Below are 15,919 nucleotides of genomic sequence, written 5' to 3'. Positions count from 1 at the left end.
ACTGCTAGCATGGACTCTTGTGAATATTAGTTTATCTCAAACAACTTTGTAGCATTAGCTTAAAGCGGAGCTCCGCCCAAAAATGGAACTTCCGCTTTTTGGAATCCCCCCTCCGGTGTCACATTCGGCACCTTTCAGGGGACAGGAGTAAGGGACCTGTATAATCAGGTATTTGCTTCCACTTCCGGGCATAGATCACTGCAGTGATCTACGCTATGTCTGTCACCCCACCCCGCTGTCTTCTGGGAGACGCACAGGTCCCAGAAGACGGCAAGGACCAGTGGGATTGCACAGGGCGACTCGCACATGCACAGTAGGGAACCAGTAAGTGAAGCCACAAGGCTTCACTTCCTGATTCCCTTACTTTAGATGATGGCGCCTCCACCTGAGAGCCGAGGGACAGATCGGCTTCCGGTACCGACATCGCCGGTGCCCTGGACAGGTAAATATCCATATTTTAAAAGTCAGCAGCTGCAGTATTTGTACTTGCCGATTTTTAATAAAAAAAATTTCGGCGGAACTCCTTTTTAACCATCTTATTGATCAGTCTGTAGGGAGACTTGGTGTTTGCTCCATAAGGTCCCTTTCACACGATAAGCCTGCTTGAATCCACCTGTCCCTTTTTCAGGAAGATCGGAGAGGGCCATCCATTGACTCCTATGGGCGGGCGAATGACAGCAGAGATGTGTCCGCTGACACCCACCTGTCATCTTGGATCGGATGAGATCTGATGAAAACAGACAGAAATCAGCGGGGCTCTGACAGGTCCCTCTCTGCTCAGTGAGCAGCGAGGGACCTATCATCAACCGAGCGATCTCCCGCTGAGCGGATCCACCCCGTGTGAAAGGGGCCTTACAGACAATATGGTAAATGCTCAATCGGCTTATAACCAGAGGTGAGCAGGCTCTGTAGGCCATTAAGTGACCCTGTCACACGCCCGGGCAATTCATAATTCTGAAAAATGATGTAAACCACAGTTGCCGTCTCTCAGATCCACATATCAAACCATTAAGTGATCCAGAGATGTGCAGCTATAGTTATTCAAAACTATGCACTTTTCTGGTAAAATTTTAAACTTGCTCTGCCTTTTGAGGCTTTCTTATTCTTAAAGTGGTTGTAAACCCGAAAAAACAAAATCAAATCATGTAAGACAAAGACATAATGAGCTAGTATGCATCACATACTAGCTCATTATGAAATACTGACCTTAGATCAAAGCTGTTGCAGTGGCCCCGCACACCGCTGTGACCAGCGACTTGTCTCCCGGAGTTATTTCCGGCTACACCCCGTTTTCTACTGCGCATGCCCAACATGCTCCGCACCTTGTGAATGGTCCCGTAGGGTTCTGGGTGATGTGTCCGTTTATAATAATGTACATGAGTCTTCCTCATGACCATGTGTCCTGGGTGCTCTTGTGTTTGGTTGTGCAGTGTGTACAGTAATCGCCATCCCAGCCCGACGTGTACACTGTACCCCGAGTGCGCTCATCTTGGTGTAGAGTGGAGCGGCCCCTGGGCCGACTTTCGCTCCCCCCGTATAGCTGTGCGCTTGTTGTCATAACTTGTTTTGTCATTTGTTACAAATGTCCCTAACCTTGTGGTCACTTTCCTTGTTTGTCCCTCTCTCTTACTTTTCTGCAGAGTATTCAGGAAGTGGAAATGTCACTGAGCCAATGACTGAGAGTGATGCAGGTGTCTGCAGTCCCCCTCCCCCCACCCTTCTATAAATCACACACACATCCCATGCCATCCGCTCCTCGCATGAACTTCACACTCACTTCCTCTATTTTTATTTAGCTTGTATTCGGGGGTTCTGCTCCTGTCCCTCTTCTGTTTTCAGTCAGCATATTGAAGGTTTACATCGTTTCTCTTTTATCTCCATCTCATAATACTCAGAGGTGACCTAAACGCACACTAACATAGCGATCATCTATCTTACAGCATCTCTAAACACATAGGCCTGGATTCACGTAGGGCGGCGTAAGTGTGGGCGGGCGTAGCGTATCGTATTTACGCTACGCCGCCGCAACTTAGAGAGGCAAGTGCTGTATTTACAAAGCACTTGCGTCCTAAGTTACGGCGGCCTAGCGTAAATGTGCCGCCGTAAGCGCGCCTAATTCAAATTGGGAAGAGGTGGGCGTGTTTTATGTAAATAAAGCATGACCCCACGTAAATGACGTTTTGAACGTACGGTGCATGCGCCGTCCGTGGACGTATCCCAGTGCGCATGCGTCAGGTAGAATGCCTAAGATACGTCGAACACTGCCTACGACGTAAACGTAACTTATGCACAGCCCTATTTGCGTACGACTTACGCAAACGACGTAAAAAGATACGCTTGTACTTTGCATGGGCTGTGCCACCTAGAGACCTGCTTTATCTTTACGCCGGCGTATGTCTTATGTAAACGGCATAACTAATTGCGATGGGCGTACGTATGTTCGTGAATCGGCGTATCTTGCTCATTTGCATATTAGACGCAGAAAACAACGGAAGCGCTACCTATCGGCCAGCGTAAATATGCACCCTAAGATACGACGGCGTAGGAGACTTACGCCGCTCGTATCTTAGCCAAATTTAAGCGTATCTGGTTTCCAGAATACGCTTAAAGATACGACGGCGCAGATTCGGACTTACGACGGCGTATCTACTGATACGCCGACGTAAGTCTTTGAGAATCTGGCCCATAGATATAATACACTGACCGGTATGTTTCGTCAATAAAAGAAAATTAAAAAAAAAAACTTGTTTGGTGCTGTGAGGCAAGGATTCGTATTTATTACTTTCTTTCCTTATCAGGCCTTCACCACTCTTGACAGAATTTGCCTCAACTCCTCAAAGTAGCAGAGCTAATATTGACATTTGCGTGATTTCCATATATTCCTTAGAAAATATACTACACGATCGATAGCATGCATACAGGTACATAAATCGCACTGCACTGTTGAACTACAACAAGCTTTATTGCTACCAGACAGGCATCCCCGGCACTGTCAGACATGACTCTGCCACTGACATGTTTCCCCCAACGGGCTTCATCAGAGGACCATCTCTGATGAAGCCCATTTGTGTGAAACGGGGTGGCGATTTACATCTGACAGTGGAAAAGTGTCTTTCTGACCTAATGTCAGGAGTATGTCCGAGCATTTCCAAACGGCTCCGGCCCCCCACCTCAGGCCAAGCGCGGTACTGCACACCGATGTGGCTTTAATCTTGCTCATTTTGGGAGACAACACTCGTAAACCGAGTCAGAGTTTTCAAAGAAACCGTAATCGTATAGCGAAGCGCTCGTTAACTACGTTACTCGCAGTCCGAGGTTTCACTGTACTTATGTCCTCCAGGTGTACTTCTTCAGATTTTTAAAAATAAAATGTCACTAAAACTAGAATACAATGTTGTCCCTTGTAAATGGAGTCTATAGGAAGCCCTCCCCTCCAGAAGTCTATTGTAGAAGCAACTGATATGCTAAACACTGACCAGCGTTCATTTGCCACCACTCACCAAGGCCACGCCTTTCTTAATTTCCACCACTTTTCACCAGCCACATCCAGAGCTCATCTGCATGTCCCTCCCCCTGTCGTGGCCCCTGGACAAAGCCAGGCTGCCCCCATGGCTGGGTGCTACTAACCTGCATGTCAAGCCTATAACCTCACCTGGAGGAGAAGAGCATGCCCACAAAGGAGCCCGGTGCTCCTATTTCTAGACTCACTTTGTTTCTTCTTCTCTCTCTTAAGGTGGCGAGCAGCACATGGCGCAGTTTTTCCATGGAAATCTCGCCGGATTAATGGTTCGATCTGGCAAGTTGGAGAGCACGAAGGTGATCGATTGTCTGTATACCTGCAAAGAAGGTCTGGAGTTCCCACCAGCTGAGGGTGTCGGGAAGGGCATGAAGGTAAAAGGAAAAAAACCACACTGGAATGATAGCTTGCTTTAAAGCTGAACTCTGAGATGAGCAAATATTGTCTAGATACGGGAGGGTCATGTATTCTTCCTTGGTGTGCTTTGTGTATTTCTTTCAGATCTTTGCAGTAATCCAGTGTGAGACGTTACCTCTGTGCAGGAAGAGCTTCCTGTAATAAAGACCGCTCACTGCTGCTCCCTCTCCTTGTGCAGAGTGACTGGTCTTGTCACTGCCCCCTTCTGTGGTTTTTGCAGGTAGCTTGTAGTGGGAGGAGCTACATGACCCATCCCACAGCTCTGCTCTCTGCATAGACTATGTACAGCACATTAATGATGTCACTCCTACTTCTACAAACCAATATCTGGGTTTGTAAAGGCATTTCGTCAGGATTATGCTCCTATTGAAGCCACTGACTAAGGAATGACCAAGCCTCTTGAAAAATTAGGGGCAGGTCAAAATGTCAGTGGCTTACATGGCCGCACTTATTCCCATACAGGGCATACACTATGGCAAAAAGCGCTGATCGATGTGGTCAAAATTGGAACTGCAGCTGAAACAAAGCAGGGCAAGGCATACAATCTCCCTCAAAGCAAGGATACTAATGCATGCCTAAAGCATGCTGTTAACTAGCCAAAGCAGGACATTTCTTTTAGCTATATAGAAATAATTTGGAAACATAAATATTGAAATAAAATTGAAAGATGGCCATTATCATTTTGGCATGGAATGTCCACAATGAAAAACCTTAAATTATGAAAAAACATTTGCACACATCTTGGACTGGCATGTCCGCTGGCAATTAACCAAAGTGTGGCTTACGGGGTATTTTAGAATGTATAGCCCATGTTTTGGCCCAATATTGAATCAACCATTGAGACCCAATAGAACTATACAGTTCATTTATGTCCTCATGAAGAGCAATTTTGGCAAATTGGGAGTGGTATATATGGTCATATATCCGCTGCTTGAATTGGCGGATTGTTTTTCCCACATAAAATGCCCCGCATTTGCAGGTCATCAAATATACTACTCCTCCCGTGTTTCAAGTCGCATGAAAACGAGGGCGAAAGCACTCTCCATTTGGGAGTTGGAACTTGGACCCTGTTTTGACCCAGGGACAATGGGTGCATTGGCCACAAGTAAAAATACCATTTGATGGAATATTGGTGTTACCGTCCAGTCTATAGTGACTTGTTAATTTGTTCCCTATAGATGGGCTTTTTCTAAACACTATCTCGGGGGTGTTTCTGACATATTTCCCCAAAGTTGGATCTTCACTGAGCAGTTACCAATGCTTAGTAATACAGTTACGTAATTGTTGGTGTTGAGCAGAATACCTGGTAATAAATCTTGTAGTCTGCTGATCACCATCAACTACTCTCTATGTAGCCGGTTCACATTTCTTTGTATAGGGGCTGGGGGGTTTACACAGGAGTGCTGTGTGTCTTTGGCTCTGTTTTCAGGGCCGAATTTAGGCAAAAATTTGGCCCTGAAACGGAGAACAGGAACGCACTGGACCCCTGCTGCGAGCCGCATCCATTGGTGTGAAGCCAGCCTAATATCGGGGGTTATGGCTGACCGCCGTATGACCATGTACGTATTGTGGTAAAAAAAAGGGAAGGGCCATACTGCTATATTCAGTCTTGCTAGGATGGATTATTAGAGAGGAGCAGACAGTGAAATTCTTAACCCTTTTCGTATGTCCTTTACATAATACAGAACCTTTGATGAATGCTGACTCTCATTCCACAGATCACTTTGAGTCCCAGCCAATCTACATTGACCCTGGAGGGTGATGACATTGACCGCTTTGACCAGGCCATGCAGCACATCTCCTACCTGAACTCCCGCCAGTTCCCCACACCCGGCATCAGACGGCTGAAGATTACAACCACAGTGAAGTATGTGTGATTTCCTCATCCCTTTATACTTCTGCAGGACTGCATGTCTCTATGGTGGATGCTGGGTTAGACGTAAATTTGGTGTATATAGAATTTTATTTTACCATAGGAGGCTCTGTACCTGCTGATTAAATATCTGTAACAAGCTTGTAATCCCACTTTTAAATAATATTTTATTTGGACCTATTTAGAGCTGCTTATGCCATGCTAAGGAGTTGCTCAAACACAGGTCCTCTTTTGGACCGACACACACACACACACACAATCGCACACAATTTTGGCTTTTTCAAGAACAAATTGCTGGAGAAGAAGTGTGGCATCTAAATAAACAAACCTACATACTCCTCTTCATAATACAGCTGTTCCCCGCCAGCTCTAAGCCCGAGAACTGAGCGATCACACGACCTTTGCTTGCTCAGTTCTTGGTCCGCTCTGAGCAGAGAGGGGTGAACATCAGTCATCGCTCTCTGCATTTACTGGCGCGCCGGACTGTGGAAGGGGGGTGGGAATGGCTCGTTCAGGCTCTCGGTGGCACGCAGAGAGGCTGAGCCTGCTGCTGGTCTTCCAGAGACTGTACCAACTCTGTGATGTCCGCCGACAGTGGGAGAAAATGCTAAAGCAGTGGTGACAAACCTTGGCACCCCAGATGTTTTGGAACTACAGCTCCCATGATGCTCAACTACACTGAAGAGTGCATGAGCATCATGGAAAATGTAGTTCCAAAACATCTGGCTGCCAAGGTTCACCATCACTGTGTTAGAGTATGAAGGACTAGGTTTGAAATGAAGATATCGATACTATTACTCTTTAGATGAAGTGGCCCCTTCACAAAGTTCCCTAAGAAAATGAGGACGTACGTCTGTGATTTGACCATATTGTTTGTTGCCGTAGGTGCTTCAATGAGGAGACCTGTATCAGTGTGCCCGATGTGGATAGTTACGTCATGGTGCTGCAGCCCGAGGAGCCCAAGATCAGCCTGAGCGGCATTGATCATTTTGCCCGCGCAGCCTCGGAGTTTGAGAGCACAGAGGGCGTGTCCTTATTCCCGGAGCTTCACATCATCAGCACCATCACCCGGGAGGTGGAAGCCGAGGGCGACGGGGATGAGGATCCTACCGGTGAGTAAAAGTTTGTACCTGCACACCGAAATGAGAGAAAATGCATAACTACCTTTTAGCATTCATATACACAGTTGTCTTTTTTGCACCCAAATCTGTGACACCGGGGCAGGATCTCACCGCTGCAGGATTTTGGCACATAACTGCTTGTTATCACAGGGGCTTTTGCACTGGATCAGATGGCTATTTAGGGCCAATTCACACTATTTGCAGTAACAGACATTTTACCGCATGGTAAGGGAGCAGTGCGATGCAATAAATCGTGCACCACACTGCCCCCTAGTGCAGCCGGCAACACAGAGAGGCCGGAGCGCCCCCTGCCGCTCTGCATTGCAGTGTGAATTGGCCCTTAACCCTTTCGCTGCCAGGTCTGTACGTTGTATGGACCTGATGATGGGGGTGTCACGCGCACACAATCGGGTGGCTGCAGCCACTGGGATTGTCTGTGAAACTGACAGGCAGACTCCTACCTGTCAGATAAAAGCATTTGGGCTCACACCAAACCCCTGCTATTGACACCCCCGTGCACGCACCGCCACCATGCTTTCCGGCTTAGTTTGCCCATCTGCAGGCCGGGAACGACATGGCGGGTACCGGTGCTGGGGGTGTGTGTGTGTGTGGATACACCTCTGCTTTCTTCCCCTTCTTGCTGTTACCCACAAAGCGACGTCCGTGACTTCACTTCCAGGTCAACAACTAGGTGTCCTCGGCCGGGAAGTAATGTTTTCTAATTCAATCTTCATTGCAAAACATTCAGTGGAGTTCAAAGGAGACCACGCAGAGTCTTTTACACCCTGCATATCTCATTAAAGAGAACCGGTCACTAAAAATCATTACATGGGGGACTTTTTGTCCCCTATGTGATGACAAAAGAAAAAATTGCAAAAAAATGTAAGTTACACCCAAGCACATAAAATGTATTGTCGTGCATGCCTACAGTCAAAAACAACAAGCAACGCACTTATTTCTGGTGTTGGAAAATAAATAGTTTAGCACTAATGGTTGTTCAAAAAGACAACCATTAGTCACTGCATCATATTGTACATGGGGCATCTGCAAATACACCTCTGTGCAAGTGAGTACCCCCTCTTGCTGGGATCAGTAAACATACAGGTTTGTTGTTCTGTGTCTATGTGTTGGGCTAATCAAGGTGTGTGACTGCGATGTGAATGGTAGAATGCAAGCTCTTTTGGATCATCATTATTATTATTATTTAAGGTCAATTTTACACAGCGCTTTACATATACATTGTACATGTACATCACTCCCTCCCCTCAAGGAGCTTACAATCTAATGTCCCTAACTCACATTCATATACTAGGGGCCAATTTTAGACCGAAGCCAATTAACCTTCTTGTAAAGCACAGGCAGGATTGTATAAATACAGTGAACCTAAAACCTCAACCACCATGTTCAGTGGCCCCAGAATTAATCGCATGAATTGTACAGAAAGGCTGACAAGCGCTCCCAGGATAAGAATATGTACAATATGTGATATAAAAGCTGTCAAGTAAAGATTAGTAACGTTTTCCAGACATTGAGGTGGTTTTTTCTTTGTTTCTTCCCCATTCAGTTCAAGAGTCTTTGGTTTCAGAGGAGATCATGCATAACCTGGACACCTGTGAGGTGACTGTAGATGGCGAGGAACTGAATCCCGACCAGGAGAGTCTCCAGCTGGATCTCACTCACCTGCAGCAGAAAGGGCTTGAAATGACCGGCTCCAACCAAGGGATCGTCATCACAGGTTAGTGAAATTGCTATAGGGTGTTACTTTGGGTAGGATGCCGAGGATGTGCTGGTGAGGTTATACAGGAAGGTAGTGCAAAGGTAATATCCTGCAAATATGCAGTAACCCAGGGCTGGACAAAGCCCAGGCGCCAGGTCACTATGGCGACTAGAAATTAAGGCCTGGCGCCTGGGCTTTTGTTAGCCGTCCGTATCTGCCTTGTCGACCGCACTATACCCAGAAGACGGCTACAGCACAGTCGTCCAGTTCTGGGAGGGTGTCTATTGGCGTATTCCCAGAACCCCACGCACCCCTTAGGCATGCTTCGGACACAGCTGATCACAGATCGAGGTAAAGGTCCAATCACAGTGCCTCTTTGGCATGTGATCAGCTGATCACATGTAAACAAATGGTGGTTATTAGAATTTCCTTTCCTCAGCGCGGTCACTGTGTGAGGAAAGGAAAGCCGATAACCAGCTATCCTGTGACAGGGGACATTTACACTGATTATCAGGGCACTGATCATCAGTGCTACCCATGGTTGTCCATTGGTGCTGCCCATGGTTTTCCATTGGTGCTGCCCATGGTTTTCCATTGGTGCTGCCCATGGTTTTCCATTGGTGCTGCCCATGGTTTTCCATTGGTGTGCTGCCCATGGTTTTCCATTGGTGTGCTGCCCATGGTTTTCCATTGGTGTGCTGCCCATGGTTTTCCATTGGTGTGCTGCCCATGGTTTTCCATTGGTGCTGCCCATGGTTTTCCATTGGTGCTGCCCATGGTTTTCCATTGGTGCTGCCCATGGTTTTCCATTGGTGCTGCCCATGGTTTTCCATTGGTGCTGCCCATGGTTTTCCATTGGTGCTGCCCATGGTTTTCCATTGGTGCTGCCCATGGTTTTCCATTGGTGCTGCCCATGGTTTTCCATTGGTGCTGCCCATGGTTTTCCATTGGTGCTGCCCATGGTTGTCCATTGGTGCTGCCCATGGTTGTCCATTGGTGCTGCCCATGGTTGTCCATTGGTGCTGCCCATGGTTGCCCATCGGTGCTGCCCATGGTTGTCCATTAATGCCGCCTTATCAGTGTCTCCTCATCCGCACATCAGTGAAAAATAAAAAATACTTATTTGCAAAATTTTATGACGGGATAAAGTAAAAGGTTTGTTTAGAAAACGATAAACACAGTGGTGATTAAATACCACCAAAAGAAAGCTCTATTTCTCTCAAATGATAAAAATGTCATGTGTACAGTGTAGCATGACAGCATAATTGTCACTCAAAGTGTGACAGCGCTGAAAGCTGAAAATTGGCCTGGGCAGGAAGGGGGTAAGAGTGCCGGTAGGAAAGTGGTTAAAACATAAACTGTCTCCTAACTTTTTTGTCTGTCTTCTGGATTCAAAGCAAATATTTATCAAGCCCTGCGGTAACGCAACCAGAATCATTTACTTATGCTGTATATCCGGTTCGGTGTCGTGTACACTGCTGCTCCTGAACGCAACTCAATAAAAGCCTATGTCCATTCACACATGATTGTTACCGGAGTTTAGAGGCAGTCAGATCTCCTCTCCTGAAAAATCGCGTTCTGTAGAGGCGCTTTTGGGCAAAAAAAACACCGTTGGTTTGGGAACTGACATCCTGAATAAGCCTGCAAATCTCCCAACTGGCCTTGGAAATGCCGCTGGGGTGGCTGATGTCTTTTGCCGGTTAAAGGAGCCCCAAGCACACTGCCCTTTCTGGTTACCATATTTATCTGGGTATAGCGCGCACCGGCGTATAGCGCGCACCCCAAGTCTAGAAGGGAAATTTCAGGAAAAAAAATGAATTACTTACAGTTTGAATGCCCCTCTTCGGTGTCTTGCCCGGCGTCCATTGGCGTCTTTTTCCGGTCCGACGTCTGTCTCCGGCCTTGGTGGTGTCCTCCCCGCTTCTCCCGCGCTGTCTCTGAGCGCCGCCGCCAACATATACCAAGCGCAGTACACTCGTCTAGGCTCGGCTCCTCTCGCATAAAGGCTAGGAGACGGCACAGGGCCGAGCGTGGCCGAGCTTAGCCGAGTGTACTGCGCTCGGTATATGTCGGTGGCGGCGCTCAGAGACAGCGATGATTGGCGTATAACGCACACCCACGATTTTCCACTGATTTTAAGGGGAAAGAAGTGTGTGTTATACGCCGATAAATACGGTAATTACAAGTAATGGAGATGGTTTAGCAGGCATCTCAGTACGCTTAGGTAGTTTCCTGCAAAGTAGATCTTATTATTTTTAAACATTGGCTAAAATATTGACATTCCTCCATCATTAAAGCAGTAGTAAACCGCATAAAAAGCAAAACAAAAAAAAATCTCCCTGCAAATTGTCATAATGTGCTAGTATGCATCGCATACTAGCACATTATGAAAGACTGAAAACAAAGCCCTCCAGCTGCGCACTGACACTGCTGATAGGGCTTCCATCTTCGCCCGGTCTTCCTTCTGTGTGCGGTCGTTTGACTGGCCGAGCTACAGTGACGTCACTCCCACGTATTTGGGCAGGAGTCACGGCTCTCTCTATGGACGGCACGTCTATTAGGAGCGCGGTGCGCATGCAACGGTGACATCACTGACACTGCTAAAGTAAAGGAGATATTTCCTTGTACTTACAGGTATGCCTTATTTTAGGTTTACCTGTAGGTATAATACATTTCTTTTTTTTTAAAACCCTTTTACTGCCACTTTAAACATTTTCAGCAGTTTGTGAGTGTGATGGCTCAAAACCTCTAAATGAAAGCCAATTATTTTGTCGTGGTTTCTGAAGGCCTCAATAACGCTATTAAATCCACGTGCCGCACCGAGCAGAAATTAACCATTTCATGTCTTTACAGGTGTGGACACAATGGCCAACTACGAGGAGGTCCTGCATCTCATCCGCTACAGAAACTGGAATACCGCCACCCTGTTTGATCGTAAATTCAAACTGGTCTGTTCGGAGCTGAATGGGCGCTACAGCAGCAATGAGTTCAAGGTGGAGGTGAGTGTGAGAGAGAAGCGGGGGGGCACCCTGTAACTACACTATGGGGGGGTTACTAAAAACTGGAGAGGGCAAAATCAGGTGCAACTCTGCAAAGCATCCAATCGGCCTCCAGGAGTGAGTTTTGGTGTTTTTAGAAGGAATGAAGCATCAAAGTTGTTCCTCGTGTTTTGTATGTATCATAACACTGACATTTTTTTTGCTCCTGATTCAGGTAAATGTGATCCACACAGCCAGCCCTGCTGAGGCCCCCAATCACATAGCAATTCAGCCCCAGTTTGTCCACAATGCGCATCACTCCTTCGAGGATCTCTCCGGGCACAACCTGGTCAATCCACACCCGACATCAGGTACTGCTACTGTACACTAGAACATGATCGGGCCTATGGATCGATAATGCATGGCTTATTATTTAATTCTTTGTTTTGCTTAACCACTTAAGGACCGCCTCCTGCACATATACGTTGGCAGAATGGCACAGCTGGGCACAAGCACGAACAGGTACGTCCTGTGCTAGTACCCAGCTGTGGGTCGCGCGCGACCTGGTCCGAAGCTCCGGGACTCGCAGACCCGATCGCCGCTGGAGTCCCGCGATCGGTCCTCGGAGCTGAAGAACGGGGAGAGCTGTGTGTGAGCTGTGTGCGCTGTCATCGATCGTGTGTTCCCTTTTATAGGGGGACACAATCGATGACGTCACACCTACAGCCACACCCCCCTACAGTTGTAAACACACTTCAGGTCACACATAACCCCTTCAGCGCCCCCTGTGGTTAACTCCCAAACTGAAACTGGCATTTTCACAGTAAACAATGCAATTTAAATGCGTTTTTTTGCTGTGAAAATGACAATGGTCCCAAAAATGTGTCAAAATTGTCCGAAGTGTCCGCCATAATGTCGCAGTCACGAAAAAAATCGCTGATCGCCGCCATTAGTAGTAAAAAAAAACTATCTCCTATTTTGTAAACGCTATAAATTGTGCGCAAACCAACCGATAAACGCCTCTTGCGATTTTTTTTTTTTTTTTTTTTTTTACCAAAAATAGGTAGAATACGTATCGGCCTAAACTGAGGAAAACATTTTTTTTTATATATTTTTTGGGGATATTTATTATAGCAAAAAGGAAAAAATATTGAATTTTTTTCAAAATTGTTGCTCTATTTTTGTTTATAGTGCAAAAAATAAAAACCGCAGAGGTGATCAAATACCACCAAAAGAAATCTCTATTTGTGGGGAAAAAAGGACGCCAATTTTGTTTGGGAACCACGTCGCATGACCGCGCAATTGTCAGTTAAAGCGACGCAGTGCCGAATCGCAAAAACTGGCCAGGTCCTTTAGCTGCCTAAAGGTCCGGGTCTTAAGGGGTTAAAGCTGTAAAAAAAAAAAAACAATGGCATTACTGTGCCGGTATTCATCAATTTGTTGGTGGCCGTGGGACATTTTACCCCTTCTCTGTCTTAAAGCTTTAGCATACTTCAGCCTTTTGATTCTGTTTTACGCCTGCAGAGAAAATAACCCTTTTTATTCCTGGTATTCATCAGTATAACATTGTTTGTGCACACAGCCTGACGGACAAATATGAATCTTTCTGGTTTGATTAGGAAGCTTGAGCTTGCTAACAGCGCCCTCTGCTGGTACCACAGTGTGATCATTGAAATCACATTGATTTTGTATCGCAATGTCTAATGTCGGGGAGCTGCTAAATGTCATTTATCCTAAGAGCCCTTTCACACCATGGTGCACGCCGCGTTGGTGGTAAAGTGCCGCTAGTTTTAGCAGCTCTTTACCACTGTTATATCAGCGCTTTACCACTGTTATAGCAGTGCTTTACCACTGTTATAGCAGCGCTTTACCACTGTTATAGCAGTGCTTTACCACTGTTATAGCAGTGCTTTACCACTGTTATAGCAGCGCTTTACCACTGTTATAGCAGCGCTTTACCACTGTTATAGCAGCGCTTTACCACTGTTATAGCAGCGCTTTACCACTGTTATAGCAGCGCTTTACCACTGTTATAGCAGCGCTTTACCACTGTTATAGCAGCGCTTTACCACTGTTATAGCAGCGCTTTACCACTGTTATAGCAGCGCTTTTCAGGCCGCTAGCAGGACACTTTTAACCCCGCTAGCGGCCGAGGAACGGGTTATAACTGCCTGCGAAGCACTTTGCAGGCGGGGGCGGTTTAAGAGCAGTTTATACACCGCTCCCACACCGCCCCAAAGATGCTGTTTGCAGGACCTTTTTGTTTTTTTTGGTCCTGCAAGCACAACGTCCCAATGTGTAAGCACTCGGGCTTGAGAGGCGCTTTACAGATGCTATTTTTAGTGCTAAGACACCTAAAAAGCACCGTCAGTGTGTAGGGGGTCTAATTGTACAGTATAGGACACGGGCTTGATAATGTTGCTTATGTCGCTAACTTGTTCATTCCATGCCTAGAAGATTTGCTGCTGTCTGTCCAAATCATGGAGGTCATACAAAATACTAGATGGAGTGGTTGTTGTGGGGTGTGTTCATTTTTGCATCAACTAATTTGAGTAAAACTGAAGATTTTGACATCCAAGTAATATTATTAACCTTACTTTTATAAAAGCAGGCACAAAAATTGTCTCTGGACAGCCGCACTCTGAACAAGTTGTAGCCTTTATTAAAAGGACAGCACTACAAGTCACAGCAAAATAAAATAAAACCTGACTGCTGACGCGTTTTTCACTGAAACTAGTGCTTAGTCATAGCTGATGACTAAGCACTATGCAATGACTAAGCACTAGTTTCAGTGCGAAACGCGTCAGCGGTCAGGTTTTATTTTATTTTGCTGTGACTTGTAGTGCTGTCCGTCTTTTAATAAAGGCTGCACTTTGTTCAGAGTGCGGCTGTCCAGAGACAATCTTTGTTCCGGCTTGGCTAAGCGCATTGCCTGCACCTGAGTTGTCTGCAGCGGAGGATATTCATCTGGGTTCCCACCTGGAGCGGCTATTCCCTTTTCCCTTAAAGCGGATGTCAGCTGGAAAAAAAAAATATTAAAAGTCAGCAGCTACAAATACTGCAGCTGCTGACTTTTAATGTTGGGACACTTGCCTGTCCTGGAGTCCAGCGCCGTCCGCAGCAGAGGACGGGCGTTCGCTCGTCACTCTGCTCCCCCCCCCCCCCGCCATCCTTGGTGAGGGAACCAGGAAGTCAAGCGCTCCGGCTTCACTTCCCGGTTCCCTACGGCGCATGAGCAAGTTGCGCTGCGCCTGCTGATTGGCTCCTGCTGTGCTCTGGGAGCCGAGTGTTCCCAGCACACAACGGGGGGAGGACGGGAGGAGACGTCCTGCCCGCAGACTGTGGCCGGAAGTGGGTGCAAATACCTGTCTTTAGACAGGTATATACAACCCCTTCCCCCCTGAAAGGTGTCAAATGTGACACCGGAGGGGGGAGGGTTCCGATCAGCGGGAGTTCCACTTTAGGGTGGAGCTCCGCTTTAACCTTACTTTTATGTAATGAGCTAAACGAATGTTCTATAGAACTTAGTTTTGTCAACATTTTGGAAATTCTTCTTGTGTCCATTGAGATATTGTTTAGGATCGTACTTTTCAAAAGGGTTGTTCTCATTAATGCTGATCACTGTAATCTGTATTCTAGTAGGCCGCCCTCTGTATTCTGACACGCAATGATGGTCTGGGGGGGGAAGGGAGCCACTGACCTCAGAGCATTTACATTCTAGTGTCTGTTGTACTTCTCATCCTTGGGTTTCTCTTCTGCAGTTGTTCCCAGCGCAGCCACCATCGTCATTGTGGTCTGTGTGAGCTTCCTAGTCTTCATGATCATCCTTGGAGTGTTTCGTATCCGTGCCGCTCACCAGCGCACCATGACCGATCAAGAAACCGGCAAAGAGAATGAGATGGACTGGGATGACTCGGCCCTCACCATCACCGTCAACCCCATGGAGGTGCGTGTAATGCCAAACTTTCATCCACATGTGGACAGGTTACATCTGAGCCGCGCATGCATTGAACTTTGCTTATTGGATATGAATGAGACACGGATCTATAGGGGGGGCTTTGGCTGTGTAGAAAGCGGCTCCATATTGGGAGGGTTCAGAGGGCCTCTTAAAGGGCTGTCTACAGTTGCCTTGTCCCAACTAGTTCACACTAATTATCATATTTTACCAATTATTTAAAATTCCTTTTTTAATTCAGAAGAGCACATACTAAGCCTTTATTGCCCCTTTGGGGAAAGTTTGCCCCGTTTCCTGCCCTTGTTGTAAAAAAACAAAGAAATCCGTCTCCCCGTTTGAGT

General features: G+C 46.7%; 1 protein-coding gene across 4 annotated transcripts in view; it reads left to right on the top strand.

The window, feature by feature from the left end:
- The window catches only part of CLSTN1 (calsyntenin 1), a 112,900-nt gene that overhangs the window by 93,180 nt on the left and 3,801 nt on the right, over window positions 1-15,919 (top strand). For 2 of the 4 annotated variants that reach the window (XM_040326401.1, XM_040326400.1), the window contains 8 exons: window positions 1,641-1,691; window positions 3,734-3,891; window positions 5,653-5,801; window positions 6,693-6,919; window positions 8,493-8,663; window positions 11,499-11,644; window positions 11,859-11,994; window positions 15,385-15,569. In XM_040326401.1, coding sequence (XP_040182335.1) covers window positions 1,641-1,691; window positions 3,734-3,891; window positions 5,653-5,801; window positions 6,693-6,919; window positions 8,493-8,663; window positions 11,499-11,644; window positions 11,859-11,994; window positions 15,385-15,569 — 1,223 coding nt within the window. The remainder of the gene's footprint in view (window positions 1-1,640; window positions 1,692-3,733; window positions 3,892-5,652; window positions 5,802-6,692; window positions 6,920-8,492; window positions 8,664-11,498; window positions 11,645-11,858; window positions 11,995-15,384; window positions 15,570-15,919) is intronic. The other 2 variants (XM_040326403.1, XM_040326402.1) reach the window with 1 other exon arrangement.

The sequence above is a fragment of the Rana temporaria genome, chromosome 10, assembly GCF_905171775.1.
Source record: "Rana temporaria chromosome 10, aRanTem1.1, whole genome shotgun sequence".
Classification (NCBI taxonomy): domain Eukaryota; kingdom Metazoa; phylum Chordata; class Amphibia; order Anura; family Ranidae; genus Rana; species Rana temporaria.
The sequence above is the reverse complement of the archived record's forward strand: the minus strand, read 5'-3'. Positions and strand labels throughout refer to the sequence as shown.